At 44.3% G+C, this 18,416-nt stretch overlaps 1 protein-coding gene across 3 annotated transcripts in view; it reads left to right on the top strand.

The window, feature by feature from the left end:
• Positions 1-11,062, top strand: part of ddr2l (discoidin domain receptor family, member 2, like) — a 50,377-nt gene extending 39,315 nt beyond the window's left edge. For 2 of the 3 annotated variants that reach the window (XM_041998884.1, XM_041998885.1), the window contains exons 13-20: positions 2,095-2,211; positions 2,475-2,549; positions 3,256-3,500; positions 3,577-3,704; positions 5,091-5,288; positions 5,373-5,607; positions 6,388-6,537; positions 6,879-11,062. In XM_041998884.1, coding sequence (XP_041854818.1) covers positions 2,095-2,211; positions 2,475-2,549; positions 3,256-3,500; positions 3,577-3,704; positions 5,091-5,288; positions 5,373-5,607; positions 6,388-6,537; positions 6,879-7,013 — 1,283 coding nt within the window. In that variant the 3' untranslated portion in view covers positions 7,014-11,062. The remainder of the gene's footprint in view (positions 1-2,094; positions 2,212-2,474; positions 2,550-3,255; positions 3,501-3,576; positions 3,705-5,090; positions 5,289-5,372; positions 5,608-6,387; positions 6,538-6,878) is intronic. The other variant, XM_041998886.1, reaches the window with a different exon arrangement.
• The last annotated feature ends 7,354 nt before the right edge of the window (positions 11,063-18,416 follow it).

Below are 18,416 nucleotides of genomic sequence, written 5' to 3'. Positions count from 1 at the left end.
CCTCCTCCCTCCACATGTATACAAGTCTAGCTCCACCACTGGAAGCATGTGTCTGTGATCTCATTTTTTCAGTTACTACCCAGATAAAACTTCATGATATTTACAACCCCACTTCCAACAAAGTCGGGACGCCATGTCAAATGTAAAAAAAAACAAAAAAAAAAACACAATGCATTGATTTATAAATCTCACTAACACATTTTATACCCAGACGATAAACTTCACATCAGAGGATGAAACGGAGACGTTTCACAGTGTGATGAAAATATGAGCTGATAGTGAATCTGATGGAAAAAGTTGGAACAGGAGCAACAAAAGGCTGGAAAAGTACCTGGTACAAACCAGAAACACCTGGAGGAGCATTGGACAACTAACCAGGTTACCTGGCAACAGGTCAGTAACAGGACTGGTATAAAAGGAGCATTTCAGAGAGGCAGAGTCTCTCAGATGGAAAGATGGACAGAGCTTCACCAATCTGAGACAAACTGGATCTAGATCTGGAAAAGCTGCATCTCTGATGGGATGGGGCTGCATTAGTGCCTATGGCGTGGGCAGCTTCCACATCTGTGAAGCTCCATCAATGCTGAAAAGTACATGGAGGCTTTAGAGCAACATCTGCTCCCATCCAGACAACGTCTCTTTCAGGGAAGACCTTGCAGGTTTCAGCAAGACGATGCTGAACCACATCCTGCATCCATCACAGCAGCATGGCTTCACAGGAGAAGAGTCCGGCTGCTGAACTGACCTGCCTGCAGTCCAGAACTTTCACCAGTACACAACATCTGGAGCATCATGGAAGCAGAAATCCAGCAACCAAGGTCCAGGACTGTAGAGCAGCTAGAATCCTGCATCAGACCAGAATGGGACAACATTCCTCTCCTAAAACTCCAGCAACTGGTCTCCTCACTTCCCAGATGTTTCCAGAACATCACCCTGGAACTACTTTTTACACCACGCTGAACACCACCCTGGAACTACTTTTGACACCGTGCCGAACACCACCCTGGAACTACTTTTTACACCGTGCCGAACATCACCCTGGAACTACTTTTTACACCGTGCCGAACATCACCCTGGAACTACTTTTTAAACCGTGCTGAACACCACCCTGGAACTACTTTTGACACCGTGCCGAACACCACCCTGGAACTACTTTTTACACCGTGCCGAACATCACCCTGGAACTACTTTTTAAACCGTGCTGAACATCACCCTGGAACTACTTTTTAAACCGTGCTGAACACCACCCTGGAACTACTTTTTACACCGTGCCGAACATCACCCTGGAACTACTTTTTACACCGTGTCGAACATCACCCTGGAACTACTTTTTACACCGTGCCGAACATCACCCTGGAACTACTTTTTAAACCGTGCTGAACATCACCCTGGAACTACTTTTTAAACCGTGCTGAACACCACCCTGGAACTACTTTTTACACCGTGCCGAACATCACCCTGGAACTACTTTTTACACCGTGCCGAACATCACCCTGGAACTACTTTTTACACCGTGCCGAACACCACCCTGGAACTACTTTTTACACCGTGCTGAACACCACCCTGGAACTACTTTTTACACCATGCTGAACATCACCCTGGAACTACTTTTTACACCGTGCCGAACGTCACCCTGGAACTACTTTTTATACCATGCCGAACATCACCCTGGAACTACTTTTTATACCGTGCCGAACATCACCCTGGAACTACTTTTTATACCGTGCCGAACATCACCCTGGAACTACTTTTTCCAGATGCTCATATTTTCATCACACGGTGAAATGTCTCTGTTTCATCCTCTGAGATGTTGTTGTTCTGCTACTGGGAATAAAATGTGTTGATGAGATTCTGGTTTTATTTATATTTTACACAGCGTCCAGAACTTTTTTGCTCCTCCCAACAGATGAAACCTGGAAATGTTTTAGTTTGTACCACGTCTGTAGAACTCGTTTGGTTTTGATTCCAGACATGTTGGTTTGCTTTGAGGATGACGGTGAACACTTTCCAGATGTTTTCTTCTGTTCCTCCTGCAGCGTCGTCTGCGTGTTCTCCATCAGATCGATTGATTGACTCACATGGTTTCCTCCTCAGGCCCGGTCAACACTGACCCTCACTATGAGAGGGTTTTCCTGCTGGACCCTCAGTACCAGAACCCGGCGGTGCTGAGGAACAAGCTGCCGGAGCTGTCGCAGAGCGCCGAGGCTTCAGGTGAGGATCTCCACAGCGCTGCCTTTGTTTGGACCGAGCATCCCCATGCTGGCCGTCTCAACACTCAGGCCTCTCCATCACCTGCTCCTGACCGGCTGTCTCTCGTCTCCAGAGGACGTTGATTCGTCCGTCTTCTGTCTTTTTTTCTGTCCCTGCTCATATTTCCTGGATGACGTTGAACATGCATGCTCATTCATTCTTCCGTTTCTCTTCTTCTTCTCCCAGCTGTTCTGTCTCTCTTTCTATGTTTCCTCTCTCTCCAGCTCTCCTCCTCGGCAACCCTCTCTATGACCTCCTCCTGCTGACTTCCTGTCACATGACGTCAGGCTGGCTGCGTGGTAAGAGCCGAAAGGTGTGACTTCAGACGTTAAAAGCTGAGACCAGACGGAGTTTAAAGGATGTGAATCAGGATTAAATCTGAGTTTCAGCCATCATGAGTCTTCTCTTTGTTAATGTGACTCCAAACAACACGTAAGATGTTAAAACTAACGTTGCCATGGAAACCACAGCTGCCACTCAGAGCTTAACCTGAGCAGAAGTCAAACTGAAGACTGCTTCTTCAGGAGATGGAGAAGCAGTCTTCATCCCGCCATCCTAGTCCTGAGAGAAAAGACCAAGGTCCACGTTTTTTCCTGTTCAGCCTGATTCCCACCCTGACTCATGACTCAGGACAGACCAGATAAAGTGTCCAGTTAAACCAAACACATGCACTATGTTGTTGCAGAAATTTCCCATAACTCATGTTGTGACATCTCAGAGTCATGTAGCAACCCACCGGAAGGGACGCAGCCCACAGGTTGGACACCACTGCACGAAACGCTTTCATCTAAACTTGGCACAAAACGTCAGGAACTTGGTGTTTGAGGGATTTTTTATAAGAGAATTCCCACTCGTTGGAATCTAATAAAACCAGATTTATTTAAAGCAGATTATAAAATGAATCATTCGCTCCTTTCGATCCAAACTTTTCCTCGTTCAGAATGTTTCTCCTCTAACGTAAAGAGCCGGCCTTTTTTTTAATTAATACTGAATATTGATTGACAGCATGTGGGGGAGGATATGCGGAGCCAGATGTCACCCAGTGCACCCCGCACCAGTGTTTCCATAGCAACGCGCCGCACTACGCGGAGACGGACATCGTGCGGCTGCAGGGCGTCACCGGCAGCAACATGTACGCCGTGCCCGCCCTCACCGTGGACTCGCTCACCAGGAAGGACATCTCCGCTGCAGAGTTTCCACGGCAACAGCTGACCTTCAGGGAGAAGCTGGGCGAGGGGCAGTTCGGAGAGGTGAGTGTCCGCATCGGTGGGAGGTTCTGGGCGGGAAAACTGGCCTAACACTTCCCTCCGTTCTGCTCCGCCGCAGGTGCACCTGTGTGAGGCAGCAGGACTCCCAGAATTCCTCGGGGAGGGGTCCCCGCTCCCTGACAGGGACGGCTGCTCGGTGCTGGTGGCTGTTAAACAGCTGAGGGCCGACGCCACCAGTCAGGCCAGGTAAATCATTTTAACAGCTCAGAGTAAGGAGGTAATGTTAGGACGATGTGAGGACCAGACTGACTGTTTCTGAAAAGCATGAGCTGGTCAGACCTGGAGCAGATCCAGTTTACAGGAATATAACAGACATACTTCATTTTCTGGGAGCTTTTAGGTGGTAAGAACAAGTGTAAGACCTTATTGTCATTGCACATGATGCTACAACGAAATTATACAGGGCTTAGTACCAGCGTGACCTGGTTTAACCAGCACAGCCTACCTGAGTATTGTTGCTGACCATGTCCATCCCTTTATGACCACAGTGGAGCATCTTCTGATGCTACTTCCAGCAGGATAATGCACCATGTCACAAAGCTCAGATCATCTCCACCTGCTTTCTAGAACATGACGATGAGTTCACTGGACTCCAACGGCCTCCACAGCCACCAGATCTCAGTCCAGTAGAGCAGCTTTGGGATGTGGTGGAACGGGAGATTCTCATCATGGATGCAGCCGACAAACCTGCAGCAACTGTGTGATGCTGTCATGTTAATATGGAGAAAACCTCTGAGGAAGGTTTCCACCACCTGCTTCACCTATCACACCAGGATTAAAAAGGTCCGACCCGGTACTAGAAGGTGGTCCTGATGAAGAGGACGACCCGGTACTAGAAGGTGGTCCTGATGAAGAGGACCACCCGGTACTAGAAGGCGGACCTGATGAAGAGGACGACCCGGTACTAGAAGGCGGACCTGATGAAGAGGACGACCCGGTACTAGAAGGCGGACCCGATGAAGAGGAGGACCCGGTACTAGAAGGCGGACCTGATGAAGAGGACGACCCGGTACTAGAAGGCGGACCCGATGAAGAGGAGGACCCGGTACTAGAAGGCGGACCTGATGAAGAGGACGACCCGGTACTAGAAGGCGGACCTGATGAAGAGGACGACCCGGTACTAGAAGGTGGACCTGATGAAGAGGACGACCCGGTACTAGAAGGCGGACCTGATGAAGAGGAGGACCCGGTACTAGAAGGCGGACCTGATGAAGAGGACGACCCGGTACTAGAAGGCGGACCCGATGAAGAGGACGACCCGGTACTAGAAGGCGGACCTGATGAAGAGGACGACCCGGTACTAGAAGGCGGACCCGATGAAGAGGACGACCCGGTACTAGAAGGCGGTCTCTGAGCAGAAGCGGTTCTGCATCTAATTGGGTTTCTGTTCTTTGTTTTATTCACCATGACGTCTGTGGCGACGACATCGTCTCTTCAGCAGCGTCCTCCGACTGCAGGGTGGAGCTACGGTTCTACATCAGATCACGTGTTCTGTAAAAGTTTAAACATTTCGAACACACCTCATGGTTTCTTCTTCTAGCAGCTGAAAATGTCTCCGGTCTCTCCGTCCAGGAACGACTTCCTGAAGGAGATAAAGATCATGTCTCGTCTGGACGACCCCAACATCATCCGGCTGCTGTGCGTGTGCGTGTCGTCCGATCCGCTCTGCATGGTGACGGAGTACATGGAGAACGGAGACCTCAACATGTTCCTGTCGCAGCGAGAGATCGAGAGCACGCTGACACACGCCAACAACATCCCATCAGTCAGGTAGACACCCAACCCACACACACACACACACACACACAGCTCACCATCAGCCTTCCTCCCTCCTCATCCCCGTCTCTCCTCCAGCCTCTCCGACCTCCTCCACATGGCGGTGCAGATATCGTCTGGGATGAAGTATTTGGCGTCTCTGAACTTCGTGCACCGTGACCTGGCCACCAGGAACTGCCTGGTGGACCGCCGTCTCACCATCAAGATCGCCGACTTCGGGATGAGCAGGAACTTGTACAGTAGCGACTACTACCGCATCCAGGGCCGGGCGGTGCTGCCGATTCGGTGGATGGCCTGGGAGAGCATCCTGTTGGTGAGGACGGAGGAGGTCCAGCCTACATCCACATTAAATACCAGATTTCCTCCTTTTACTACAGAAGATCTCTGGTTTCTCCATCTTCCTGTGAAACATACAGGAAACCTGTAGTTTGATGGCTTTTTATGATCACACGTCAAGCTTCAGATTAATCAGCAGAATCATCCTGCTCATCCCACATCATCCCACTTTCCTTACAAATGTGGCTCCATTTAAAAGAAATAAACAGGCTTTTCAACAGTATCAGATGTATTATTACAGCAAAGAAATCAAGTTCAAGTTTATTTGTACAGCACATTTTCAAGTGCTGAACAACAGAAGAACAAACAGTCCACAGCTGAAAATAAAAGCCTACACAATAAAACAATAAAAACCAAAGAAAATAAAATCAATAAAAAATAAAATGGATAAAAAGATAGAATCAATAAAAGAATAAAATCAACTAGAATAAAAACTAGACTAAAACTAAAATAAAAAGTAAGTTTCCTTTGCATCTGAGACTGCCCCCCAGTGGCTGCAACGTGCTATTACAAGTACTGAAGCTCTGTCACACAGAGGTTGCAGGACTTTATTCAGAACCATAAACCCCGAGCTTCATCAGGGCTTACAGGTCAAATCCAGCTCAGAACTTGGAAAGGTGACAAAAAGTTTTTAGGATGTCACAATTTTTCATTTTTACAATTAATTGCAGTGTTAAACGCCACAATTAATTATGTCAATCTCCTGGTGGGCCTGGAGGCCGTTCTGGTGACTTAAAATGTGCTGGTTTCCCTCCAGGGTAAGTTCACCACGGCCAGTGATGTGTGGGCGTTCGGGGTCACCCTGTGGGAGATCTTCACCCTGTGTAAGGAGCAGCCCTACAGCCTGCTGTCCGACGAACAGGTCATAGAGAACACTGGCGAGTTCTTCAGGAACCAGGGCAGACAGGTGAGACGAATCCAGTGCACCCCCACATTCTCATGGATCATTCATCAAACATTTCCCCGCATCCAGAGACTTTAGCTCTTATTTGTAGGATGGAAGTTAGAATATTTTCTACAAAGGCCCAAGCCTGAAGCCTGTGGGGCTGTAATTACCAGTTTCTCCACAAGGGGGAGCTGTTTACCATCGTTCTCCCTCATCCGGCTGGAAGCTGAGAACGTCGCTAGAAGACCGACGGCAGAGGGATCAAATCAGACATGAGACTAACAATAAGAGTGATGTTCTCTGTGCTGTCATGTCCCTCATCCTGACTGGTTTCACTGGTTTCTCTGTTACTCCCCACACAGATCTTCCTCTACGCCCCCCCGCTCTGCCCACCCTCTCTCTTCGAGCTGATGATGCGTTGCTGGAGTCGCAACATCTCGGACCGGCCCACCTTCGAGGGACTTTACCAAGCCCTTAGGCCCCACGTCAACCAGTGAGGGGGGGCCGTTCGGTGACAGACTGCCTGAAATACACTGCAGGAGCTGCCGGGGGGGCCGGTGGAGCTGAGGTCGGAGGGTCGGGATGTTTGTGGTGTCTGAAATGTGCCAGATCCAAACCGCTGAGTCTGCAGTGATTTTACAGCTTTTTTAAGTCTAAATGTTCATGTCAGAACTTTGAACTTTACTTCTTTTTATTGGGGGAGGCGGACTTTTTTGGAAACCAAAAAAGTGGCCGAATGTTTCAGTGTTGGTAGTTTTTTGTGTCCCTGTGGTTTTTCTTCTTATTATAAAGCACTGTGTCTGTCTCTCAGTTACTCACCTTTTTGTTTTTAAATATTAACCCACACTGGAGCTAGAGTCAGCGAGTACTATGGGCTCAGAGTTTTACATTTTTACTGGTGTCGAGCTGTTTGCTCTTTGGATGTTTTTGTGGATGTGAATGTTGTTCAGCTGCGTTGAAACCTGTGTGGCTCACAGACTGGAAATCAGTCAGGAGCCGTAAGAAAGGAGGAAAAACCCAAACCACGTATGGGAAAACTCAGCTGTGCCATTTTTACTGCAAAACAAAATCAAAGGGCGTCCACAGAAACCATAGAGTGAAATGATAGAAATTCATCTTTATTAGAAACGTGGTTTCCATGGCAACGTGGGGGCCAATGGTGGAGGGGATTAAACCAGTGTCTGTGCTGGGACCTGGAAGTCTGGATGGTTTATCTCCGTTAGCTCTACATATCTAATGTTTGGACACAACGATGATTTAAGGCAACAGCAGCTGGATTTCCGTTCAGACTCAAATCTGAAGAAATTCTTGAAAAAGCTGCAAATATTGAGTTGAGATGTGTTTCTGTTTACTGGGGTGAGGGGAAGCCAGTCTGTGTGGGGTCAGCAGAGGGTGCGGTAAAGACTGCAGTGAAGCAGTTCTGACTAGAAACAAACCTCACGAAGTAACACAGAGAAAACAGCTGTGGTGGTCATCCACTAGAGCTACTGTCCTGCAGGGTTTAGACGTTTCCCTTCTGTAACATTTAAATAAAAAAGTTCTGCACAAGCCGGTTAATGAGCGAACTGATTTGAGTAGAAACATCTAAAACCTGCAGGACAGTAGCTCATGTGGAACGGCGTTGGAGATGCCCGCACTAAAGGAAACTGGAAAGAGCTCTACAGGAGTTTTAGGCCATGATGAGACTTTTATTTAGTCATTAATAATGATGATAAAAACAGCTACTAAGCAAAAAACCATTTTATTAGCATTAATTAATGCTATTTAGTCAGGTGACAGAATCAAATTTGCTACGTAGGTCAGAGAAGCTGGTGAGCTTTAATACCTCTGAGTTGTGACTTGGTTTATAATTCATTAGTTCAGATCTGTTCAGATTTCCTATCGCTCTAAATTACATGCAAAGAAAAACTGAAACTTTTATGTCTCTAATGTCAAACTCAAACCGTGGCCGTGACAAACACATGTAGACATAAAGCATATATGTTCTCAGCCTCAGGTGGTCCTGCAACTTTTTTCGAGACGTTTCAGTAACTAGAGGTTTGGTCCATGTTCGATCTTTTAAAACCAAAGTATGTCTAGTAGAGCCCGACTGATATGGATTTTTGGAGGCCGATACCATTTCTGATAACCGATTATTCAGCCGATTAATTTAAAAGATATGTATGAATAAAATCATTTCTATTTAATCTATTTTAAATTAGCATTGTGAATTTTCTTTATACAGCTACCAGTTGAACTGATGAATTTATCTTTAGATTTAGAGCAGAAGCTAAATATTTGCTAAATATAAACATTATAATGAGTGACGTTACTGGTAGAACATTATTCATGCAGCCCTCTGATGCCCTTTAACGTTAAATCACATTTTCTCTACTCCATTATTTTCTTTGCCATGAAGCCATGACTCATATGAACCAAAATAAAAACCAGAGACTTTTCTCAGTTAAAACATGTTATCCTTAAACATAAAATGGACCCAGAGAGTCTGGAACTCGTGTTTCTCCACAACAACACAGCTGCCGCTACAGCCTGAGTCACGTTCTAAGATATTCTGACAAAGTAAAACTAGGAGGGACGTCGTGACGGCGGAGAGTTCATCATTTTAACTTTTTCCCTCCTGTGTTCACATCGCTCTTTAAACAGTGCACGTTTGTTCTGTACTCATATTTTGTTTACATTACATTTTTTCTTTAGTTACTTACTGGCTTTTAAGTCATTAGCGAATGCTGTGCTAGCATGGCATAACCACAGTGATGTTATTGCTAACCCTAAACAGACAGGGAGTAGCTAAAGCTAGGTTAGCACAACTTTAGCAATGCAACGTAAACAAAGAGCATGACCGGCGCTACGAAGCACGGGTCGCTATCATGACACACGGCAAACAGAGTTAACCTGGAACTAAAGACACGCCTAGTCATTCTTAATTTCGTTATAAACACACCTGTCGTCAAGCTCCACTCTGCCCACCCCTGTAGTTCTGCCTGGCTGTAGCTATAGCTGTAGCTACTGACAGTGATGAGGACTGAAGACTGAATTGAGTCAGAGCTCCATCTAGTGGACAAATGGCACAACAACATCTTTCTGCACAACTCCGAACGTTGACATTTACCTTTTTATGAGAAATTAAAAATATATTGGCATTTAATCGGCAAAACGCCAGCCTATCATGGTTGTTGTGAAGTGGGCTATAATCAGCCGATCCATCGGTCGGGCTCTAATCTCTAGACAACGATACGTCATCATGTTAAGCGTCTGTTACAGCTTCACGTTCGGAACTTTCTCCATCCATTTTCACAACTCGTCATCTCCAATAACACAACTGCTCTGCTTCATGTTTAGTGGTGCAGCAGTGAAAAAGGTCCCCCTCAGTTTCCTGCTGCATGCATGTTTAGTGGTGCAGCGGGGAAAATGGCCCCCCCCCCTCAAACAATTTCCTGCATGCATGTAAGTGGTATGGCAGTGAAAAGGTCCCTTTCAAACACCTTCCTGCTTCATGTTCAGTGGTACAGCACTGAAAAAGGCCCCCCTCAAACAGTTCCTGTTATACCACTCTACCAATGTTGTTTGGACTGTAAAAACCTAAAAACCAGTTTTTGGTATGACCCAGTATTCTGCTTTCACTTTCACCACTGAAGAAACTGAGTGTTTGTCCCACAGGATGATTTTCTTCTCCAGAGGCCTTCTAAAGAGCTGCTTCACGTTCTTATCTTTGGGGAGTCCAGAACAGTCAGAGATGAAACGTGGCATCAACCTTTTAGCAACAATAATTGTGTCCAGCTCGTGTTGCGTTTGAGTCGGTCAGTAAATCTCAGTGTTTTAGAAGTTCTTTAAGTTCATTCTTTTAGCAAAAAAAAAAAAAAAAAGAAAAACAGAAAAGAAAGAAATGTAAACTGGCACCAGCAGAAGACCAAATGATCTTCAGTGTTTTGTTATCTGTACTGTATCTTACACTTCTCTGAGTGTTTGTGTGAGTGTGTGTTTTAGAGAAAACTACGTTATGAATTATAGTTGTCAACATTCCTTGGAATGCACCGGGAGCTAGTTGGGACTGATGTGGTTAACTGGAGATGCTCTGCCAGATTATGATAAACAGAGAGGAAGCAAGCAGAAGGAAACCACTAAACTCAATCTCCCAGAGTCCTTTGCTACAGTGAGCCTGTGTGTTTTTGTTCTGGTTCCTTCAGAGACGTCTTTAAGTTTGGTGTTGTGTCATACAGCCGTGTGTGAATGCAGAGGAGGTGTGCTTATTGTTATTATTAACTGATTATCTATGGGAATTTCTTGTAGCAGTTTCTGGTTATTTTAATGTTGGAAGGTGTCTTTGTTTCAGCAGATGAGGGCATCTTGTCAGGAGTTTGTGTTCCTGCTGCGTTGCTCCGTTTCTCCTCCACACTGTTTGTTTCAGATCTGTTCTGTACAGAGGCTAGTGGCTGTCTATATTAATATATTGGGGGTTTCTCTTATTCGAAGTCATTTTTACTCTGTAACCTTATTATTTTTTAATTGCTCTTCTCATAATAAACAATAAAAGTTGCCAAAACAAACATTCAAGACTGTTTTTTTTAACATAATACAGCAGAATATCAGATTTTCTTTCAAGTCCTGGATCTAACCCTAACCCAGCAACAGACTAGATCTCCATAGTAACTTATGTCGTATCCCACTTTCCACTATCCCCCTTTTGGCGCAACTGGATCATGGATGACTTTATCCAGTAAGACTAACATATTCCGGATTAATCCGTTGTCTTGGTTTTGTGGTACAGGCCCCTGAAGACGGACCAAACTAGCTGCCACATGAAGACTATGGACAGGCCCGTTGGTGTTCGAGGAAAGAGCTGACCCTCTGCACCAGATTCTGCTCTTGTTGAGACCTACTGCATTAAAGCCCCATAAAAGCAGCTCCCAGACCCTGAGGAGGAAGCCTGTTTGTCAGCCACCTCAGTCATTACCTCATGACATATGAATAATAAGTGATTGGGGGCAGCTCTGAAGGTTTAATCCATCACTAAAAATGATGACGATGATGATGACATGGAATTCTTATCATGCTAACGGCAGGAATATGTAGTGAGTTATGTCATCTACTTTTCTAACCCAGCTCAGGTCACATAAACACATTTTCATCTCAGCCATGTGCCGTAAAAAGAGTTTTTGTTTTTTTCCTCACAACTAACACGGAGGAGACGGGGAGTCCACGTCACGACTCTGTGCTCTGCTTGCTGTAGGTTTCCTGTTCCAAACACCAGATTCAGATGGACGGACCTCCTCAGCAGGTAGGTTCAGCCATGTGTGTTGAGCCTACATTGCTCCAGCATATTTCAGGGCTGTAGAAAATTGTAGAGAAATCTGGATGTGGGTTTGTATCGTGATTGGTCCATGGTATCTGTTGCAGGACGAACCAGAGTACGGAGCCTTTATAACAGCCCTGCTCCACCTGGAGTCGCCTGCTGACCACAGGTTGTGAAACTGTCCTTGGCAGAGGAAGAGCTAAATTTGAGAGACAAAGAACCCTAAAGCAGAGGTTTGTTTGCAGATGTGAGCTCAGGGACAGCAGCTTTCAGAAGGGCGGTTCAACAGTGGATTAGGGCCAGAAGACGTTTACAGAGAGATAAACAGGCTCCAGGATTTGTTCTGATGGGAGTACAAAGACTTTATGATGGTGCCAAAGATCTATGCTGCTTCAGGTATTTAAAAAAAAAAAGTCCACAATGAGTGTAGGACAGTAGTAAATACTCCAAATGTGTGAACGTTTATACAGCAGTAGGCAAGGTGACAACAGCTCTCATCAGTGCTTTTTTTCTCCAGATACGTGATGAGTGGTCCCAGCCAAACCCAACCTGGCTGTAATTACTGGTGCTGCTCTGCTTGCTGGTGTCATGCAGACATTTGGTTGCAGTCTGGACTATTTTTATCTCTTTGCTGTGAGAAGTGTCACGTCCACGGATGAATCAGTGAAACAGAGATGACTTGAAGTTGGAGATCATCAAGTCGTTGCTGCACTCCTTCAGATCAGGTACAAGGAACAAAGCCAGAGTTTAGTGCATTAAGAAATGTAAGAGTAAAGGAGAAACAAGAATTACCTCCAAACATGAACATACCTAATATTACTCTACTATTAAAACCAGACCCGACACTTCCATCCAGTTACCGTCCAGTTTCATTAATAAATGTAGATCTTTAAATAAATAGCGAAGCTTTGGCCAGAAGAATAGAAAAAATAACCCCTCTAATAATACATCCTGACCAAACAGGCTTTATTAAAGGTAGACATTCCTCTACTAACATGCGTAGATTAATTAACATCATAGATTATTCTACTCTACATAATCTGGAGTCTGCAGTCATTTCTTTAGATGCAAAAAAAGGATTTGACAGAGTAAACTGGTCATTTTTATTTGCAATATTAACCAAATGTGGCTTTGGGTCATCTTTCATAGATTGGATAAAAATATCATATAACAACTCAAATGCATGTATGAAGACCAATGATCAAACCTCTCCAAGCTTCTGTTTGCAGAGAGGCACCAGACAGGGCTGCCCGCTTTCTCCATCACTCTTTGCTATTTTTATTGAACCCCTAGCTGCTGCCATAAGACAAAATAAAGAGATTAAAGGAATCCATGCCAAAAATATAGAACACAAGATAAGTCTTTATGCTGATGATGTATTACTTTCAGTCTCTCGTCCAACTTCAAAATGGGAGGGTGACTTATCCAGTAACTTTAATAAAGATAAATGGCCACAAATATGTTTAAACACCTTTAAAATGACTAAGAATTTAAATATGTAACTAATACAATTCAAAATTCTGCATGGAACTCATTATACAGGACAAAGGATGTTCAGGATGGGTCTGTCATAATCAAACATTTGCACACACTGCAATGAAAACACACCTGACAACTACTTCCATGCCTTGTGGTCCTGCACACCTGTCCGCAGGTTCTGGCTTCAGGTTTGTGAAGACATGTCAACGTGGCTTAAATGTAATATTCCTGCAACGCCCACACTGTGTCTACTAGGTGACTTGGGTGACAATAACATGCTAATAAACTCTGCACACTGCTGCATCTTTTGTGTAGATGCAGCAGTCCTCGCAGAACTTGATGTTGAGGCCATCTCCCTTTTTGTGCCAGGATTCTCACCTCCCTTCAGTTTTGGTTGTGTGTCTCTGTACTAGGGCTGCAACTAATGACTATTCTGATAATCGATTAGTCACCGACTATTGAAACGACTAGTCGACCAATCGGATTATGTATCTCGTGATTATTATAAATGGATCTTATTTCACTTTCAGCTTTGAAATCTTGCATGAGGTTTTTAAGTAAGTCCGATGTGCCTCCTCTTTAAATGTTGGAGCATTGCAGACGTACTTCCGTGGTACACAAGGGCCGTTTTACAAATCTCACATGTATTTAATTTACTTTGTAAGTTAAACGTGAAGTTATCCCAGACTTTTAACGTTCTCCGCCGCGGTTTTCCTCCCTGGTCCGACACCATATTTTCCCCTGGCGAACTTTATTGCACATGTGCAACTCTCAGCAGAGATAAAAAAAAGAAGACGATGTCTCATTCTATATTTTTTTCCAATCTTTGCGCATGTGCATTGTGCAACTTTCAGCAGAGATAGGATTAGAAGACGATGTCTCACTCTGTAGTTTTTATTTATTTATTTTTTTGCCGACAACAGTCGACGGCTAAATTCGTTGTCGACTATTTTTATTGTGGACTATTGTCGACAACGTCGACTAATCGTTGCAGCCCTACTCTGTACCTTATTATATCAGAAAGCCTCATCTGGGATGATCAGTGTGAAAATGAGCCACTGGTTACCTGTGCTCGTGCCACATGACCTGGGGATGCAGCATGATGACTGACTGAAAGCGTCAGCCTAATGATGGAGGGCTAATTTTTCATTTTGAAGAGGTAAAGCTGCAGCCTGCCGTTTAACTTGTGATTAAGAATGCTTGTTAGCCCTTTAACACTGCAGGTGAGCACATGACTGGATTTAAGAAGTCACGTGTGGCAAGTTTCTGTTTTGTTCATCGGGTCTGCATCAAAGCTTTAACTTTTTATAGACCCCTGCCTGGGAGGCTTTTTTGTGTTAAACTCAAACCCTTCACCAAATGCACACAATCATCCATGTTTTCTCAAACCAGGTGAGAGCAGACATGACCTGCTGCACAATTTGCATCTTTGCAGCTTTGCTTATTGTCTTTCTGCCATCGTCGTCTACAAACATTGCATATGGTGATGTTGTTGGTGGTGTCTGGAGTTTCCATGGCTCTTTTATTGTCCTATGTGCAGGAGGCCCCTCCAGGTAGCGAGTCCTCATTATGAAGCTGCATAAACTGCTTAGATCAGGCCGACACCTGCTTCTCATTGGAAACAGCAGCTGCTGCCTTGTTTTGCTTCAAGGGGTGTGCAAATTGCTGCAAGTCAGCGTACCTTTGATCTTTACACAAATGTCGTAAAACAAAGAACGGGCTCCTGTTCTGACGGATCCCGTTTCCCTTTAGCTGCAAGAGAATCGGTTAAAGTTTGTCCACATGTTGACGTGGAGGCTGCTGGGCAACCTGCAGATGCTCGTATGAAGCACCAACATTTCTTCTGTAAAACCAGCGCTGCTTCTTGACTGATTTCAACCCCAAGTACTCGGCCTCAGGGAGACATTTCATGTAACATCCGTTTTATTTCACATCGTTGTTTTATGCTACCAGGTCCCTGTTGGCCTGAAGGAAGAGCTGGGCCCACGTTCTAGGCAAAAAGTCCAACTTGTTCACAGCCCACGTTGGACTCCACCGAGGCTGTCCATGCCATCGATCCTGTTTGTGGTGTTCATGGACAGGAGCTCTAGATGCAGTCTGGGAGGGGAAGGAGTCTGGTTTGGGAACTTCTGGCTTTCATCTCTGCCTTTTGCAGACGATGTGGTTCTGTTGTCTTCTGACATCGTTTGAGGTCACAACGCCATGCTTCCCAACCAGAAAAGGGTGGGGTTCTCCATCTTGGTTGGGAATGAGTCTTTGCCTTAAGTGGAAGAGTTTCCTCATGAAGATACAGGACTTGCTAGATGGATGATTCATCTGAAGATGGTTTTGGAAACTTATTCTAGAGGGAAAATTTTGTGTTTCAGGAGAGGTGGTGTGTAGCTCTGTGGGGTAAATGTGATGGATAGCTACCCTTTAGCTGATCTACAGAAGTTTTCCAGACATTTCTATCCCGTCCAGGAGGTTTACAATCCAGCCACTAACTGTAGTTTTATTCAGAGACTCTATCTGGTAAATCCACAATGGTCCATGATAACAGCATTATTTATCACATTTCATCATAAAAACATCACCATCACTACTATGTTGCTAAGAGACCTCTATTTAGACCTGGACATGATGATGAAGCCACTTCCTGTCAGACTTTCCACCAATCAGAGAGCTTAGATTGACAGTAACGTCCAATCAGGAGCAGCCAAAGATCAACCAGTGAGCAGAAAGTTCTGTGTGTGTGTGAAAAGAAGAAAAATAATGCTCCTCTATGGCTGGAATAAAGCCAAGAAGACGTTTCTGATGCACGGTGGCGCCACAAAGCAGCTGAGCTGGAGTTGGTTTAGTGAGGATAGCAGGTAAATAGTAGCAGGAATAACTGGAAATGAGGAAAAAGTGGAAACATGGAAATAGTTTCTGTTGTGTGTTTGTTTCAATAACAATATTTTTTCTCCTGAAAGCCAAGACTTGAGAGAACGATGAGATGAGAAAAGGTTTGGTCACTGTTGGTCTGTGTGTTATTTCTACAAAGTTCTGTTAGTAATAAATTCTGCTTTCTTCTTCTGGTCGACCTTTATGCTGCTACATCTATTCATACATTCATTTTACATCATTTTACCTCCCAGTCTGACAGCTGCTACACACTGGTTTATACTGGGATTAAAAGCTGCTACAGACTGGTTTATACTGGGATTAAAAGCTGCTACACACTGGTTTATACTGGGATTAAAAGCTGCTACAGACTGGTTTATACTGGGATTAAAAGCTGTTACAGACTGGTTTATACTGGGATTAAAAGCTGCTACAGACTGGTTTATACTGGGATTAAAGCTGCTACAGACTGGTTTATACTGGGATTAAAAGCTGCTACAGACTGGTTTATACTGGGATTAAAAGCTGTTACAGGCTGGTTTATACTGGGATTAAAAGCTGTTACAGGCTGGTTTATACTGGGATTAAAAGCTGCTACAGACTGGTTTATACTGGGATTAAAAGCTGTTACAGACTGGTTTATACTGGGATTAAAAGCTGCTACAGACTGGTTTATACTGGGATTAAAAGCTGCTACAGACTGGTTTATACTGGGATTAACAGCTGCTACACACTGGTTTATACTGGGATTAAAAGCTGCTACACACTGGTTTATACTGGGATTAAAAGCTGCTACAGACTGGTTTATACTGGGATTAAAAGCTGCTACAGACTGGTTTATACTGGGATTAAAAGCTGCCACAGACTGGTTTATACTGGGATTAAAGCTGCTACAGACTGGTTTATACTGGGATTAAAAGCTGCTACAGACTGTTTTATACTGGGATTAAAAGCTGCTACAGGCTGGTTTATACTGGGATTAAAAGCTGCTACAGACTGGTTTATACTGGGATTAAAAGCTGCTACAGACTGGTTTATACTGGGATTAAAAGCTGCTACAGACTGGTTTATACTGGGATTAAAAGCTGCTACACACTGGTTTATACTGGGATTAAAAGCTGCTACAGACTGGTTTATACTGGGATTAAAGCTGCTACAGACTGGTTTATACTGGGATTAAAAGCTGCTACAGACTGGTTTATACTGGGATTAAAAGCTGTTACAGGCTGGTTTATACTGGGATTAAAAGCTGCTACAGACTGGTTTATACTGGGATTAAAAGCTGCTACAGACTGGTTTATACTGGGATTAAAAGCTGCTACAGACTGGTTTATACTGGGATTAAAAGCTGCTACAGACTGGTTTATACTGGGATTAAAAGCTGCTACACACTGGTTTATACTGGGATTAAAAGCTGCTACACACTGGTTTATACTGGGATTAAAAGCTGCTACAGACTGGTTTATACTGGGATTAAAAGCTGTTACAGACTGGTTTATACTGGGATTAAAAGCTGCTACAGACTGGTTTATACTGGGATTAAAAGCTGCTACAGACTGGTTTATACTGGGATTAAAAGCTGCTACAGACTGGTTTATACTGGGATTAAAAGCTGTTACAGACTGGTTTATACTGGGATTAAAAGCTGTTACAGACTGGTTTATACTGGGATTAAAAGCTGCTACAGACTGGTTTATACTGGGATTAAAAGCTGCTACAGACTGGTTTATACTGGGATTAAAAGCTGCTACACACTGGTTTATACTGGGATTAAAAGCTGCTACAGGCTGGTTTATACTGGGATTAAAAGCTGTTACAGGCTGGTTTATACTGGGATTAAAAGCTGCTACAGACTGGTTTATACTGGGATTAAAAGCTGCTACAGACTGGTTTATACTGGGATTAAAAGCTGCTACAGACTGGTTTATACTGGGATTAAAAGCTGCTACACACTGGTTTATACTGGGATTAAAAGCTGCTACACACTGGTTTATACTGGGATTAAAAGCTGCTACACACTGGTTTATACTGGGATTAAAAGCTGCTACAGACTGGTTTATACTGGGATTAAAAGCTGTTACAGACTGGTTTATACTGGGATTAAAAGCTGCTACAGACTGGTTTATACTGGGATTAAAAGCTGCTACAGACTGGTTTATACTGGGATTAAAAGCTGCTACAGACTGGTTTATACTGGGATTAAAAGCTGTTACAGACTGGTTTATACTGGGATTAAAAGCTGCTACAGACTGGTTTATACTGGGATTAA

Source organism: Melanotaenia boesemani, chromosome 11, assembly GCF_017639745.1.
Source record: "Melanotaenia boesemani isolate fMelBoe1 chromosome 11, fMelBoe1.pri, whole genome shotgun sequence".
NCBI lineage: Eukaryota > Metazoa > Chordata > Actinopteri > Atheriniformes > Melanotaeniidae > Melanotaenia > Melanotaenia boesemani.
This window is presented reverse-complemented; position numbering and strand designations above follow the sequence as displayed.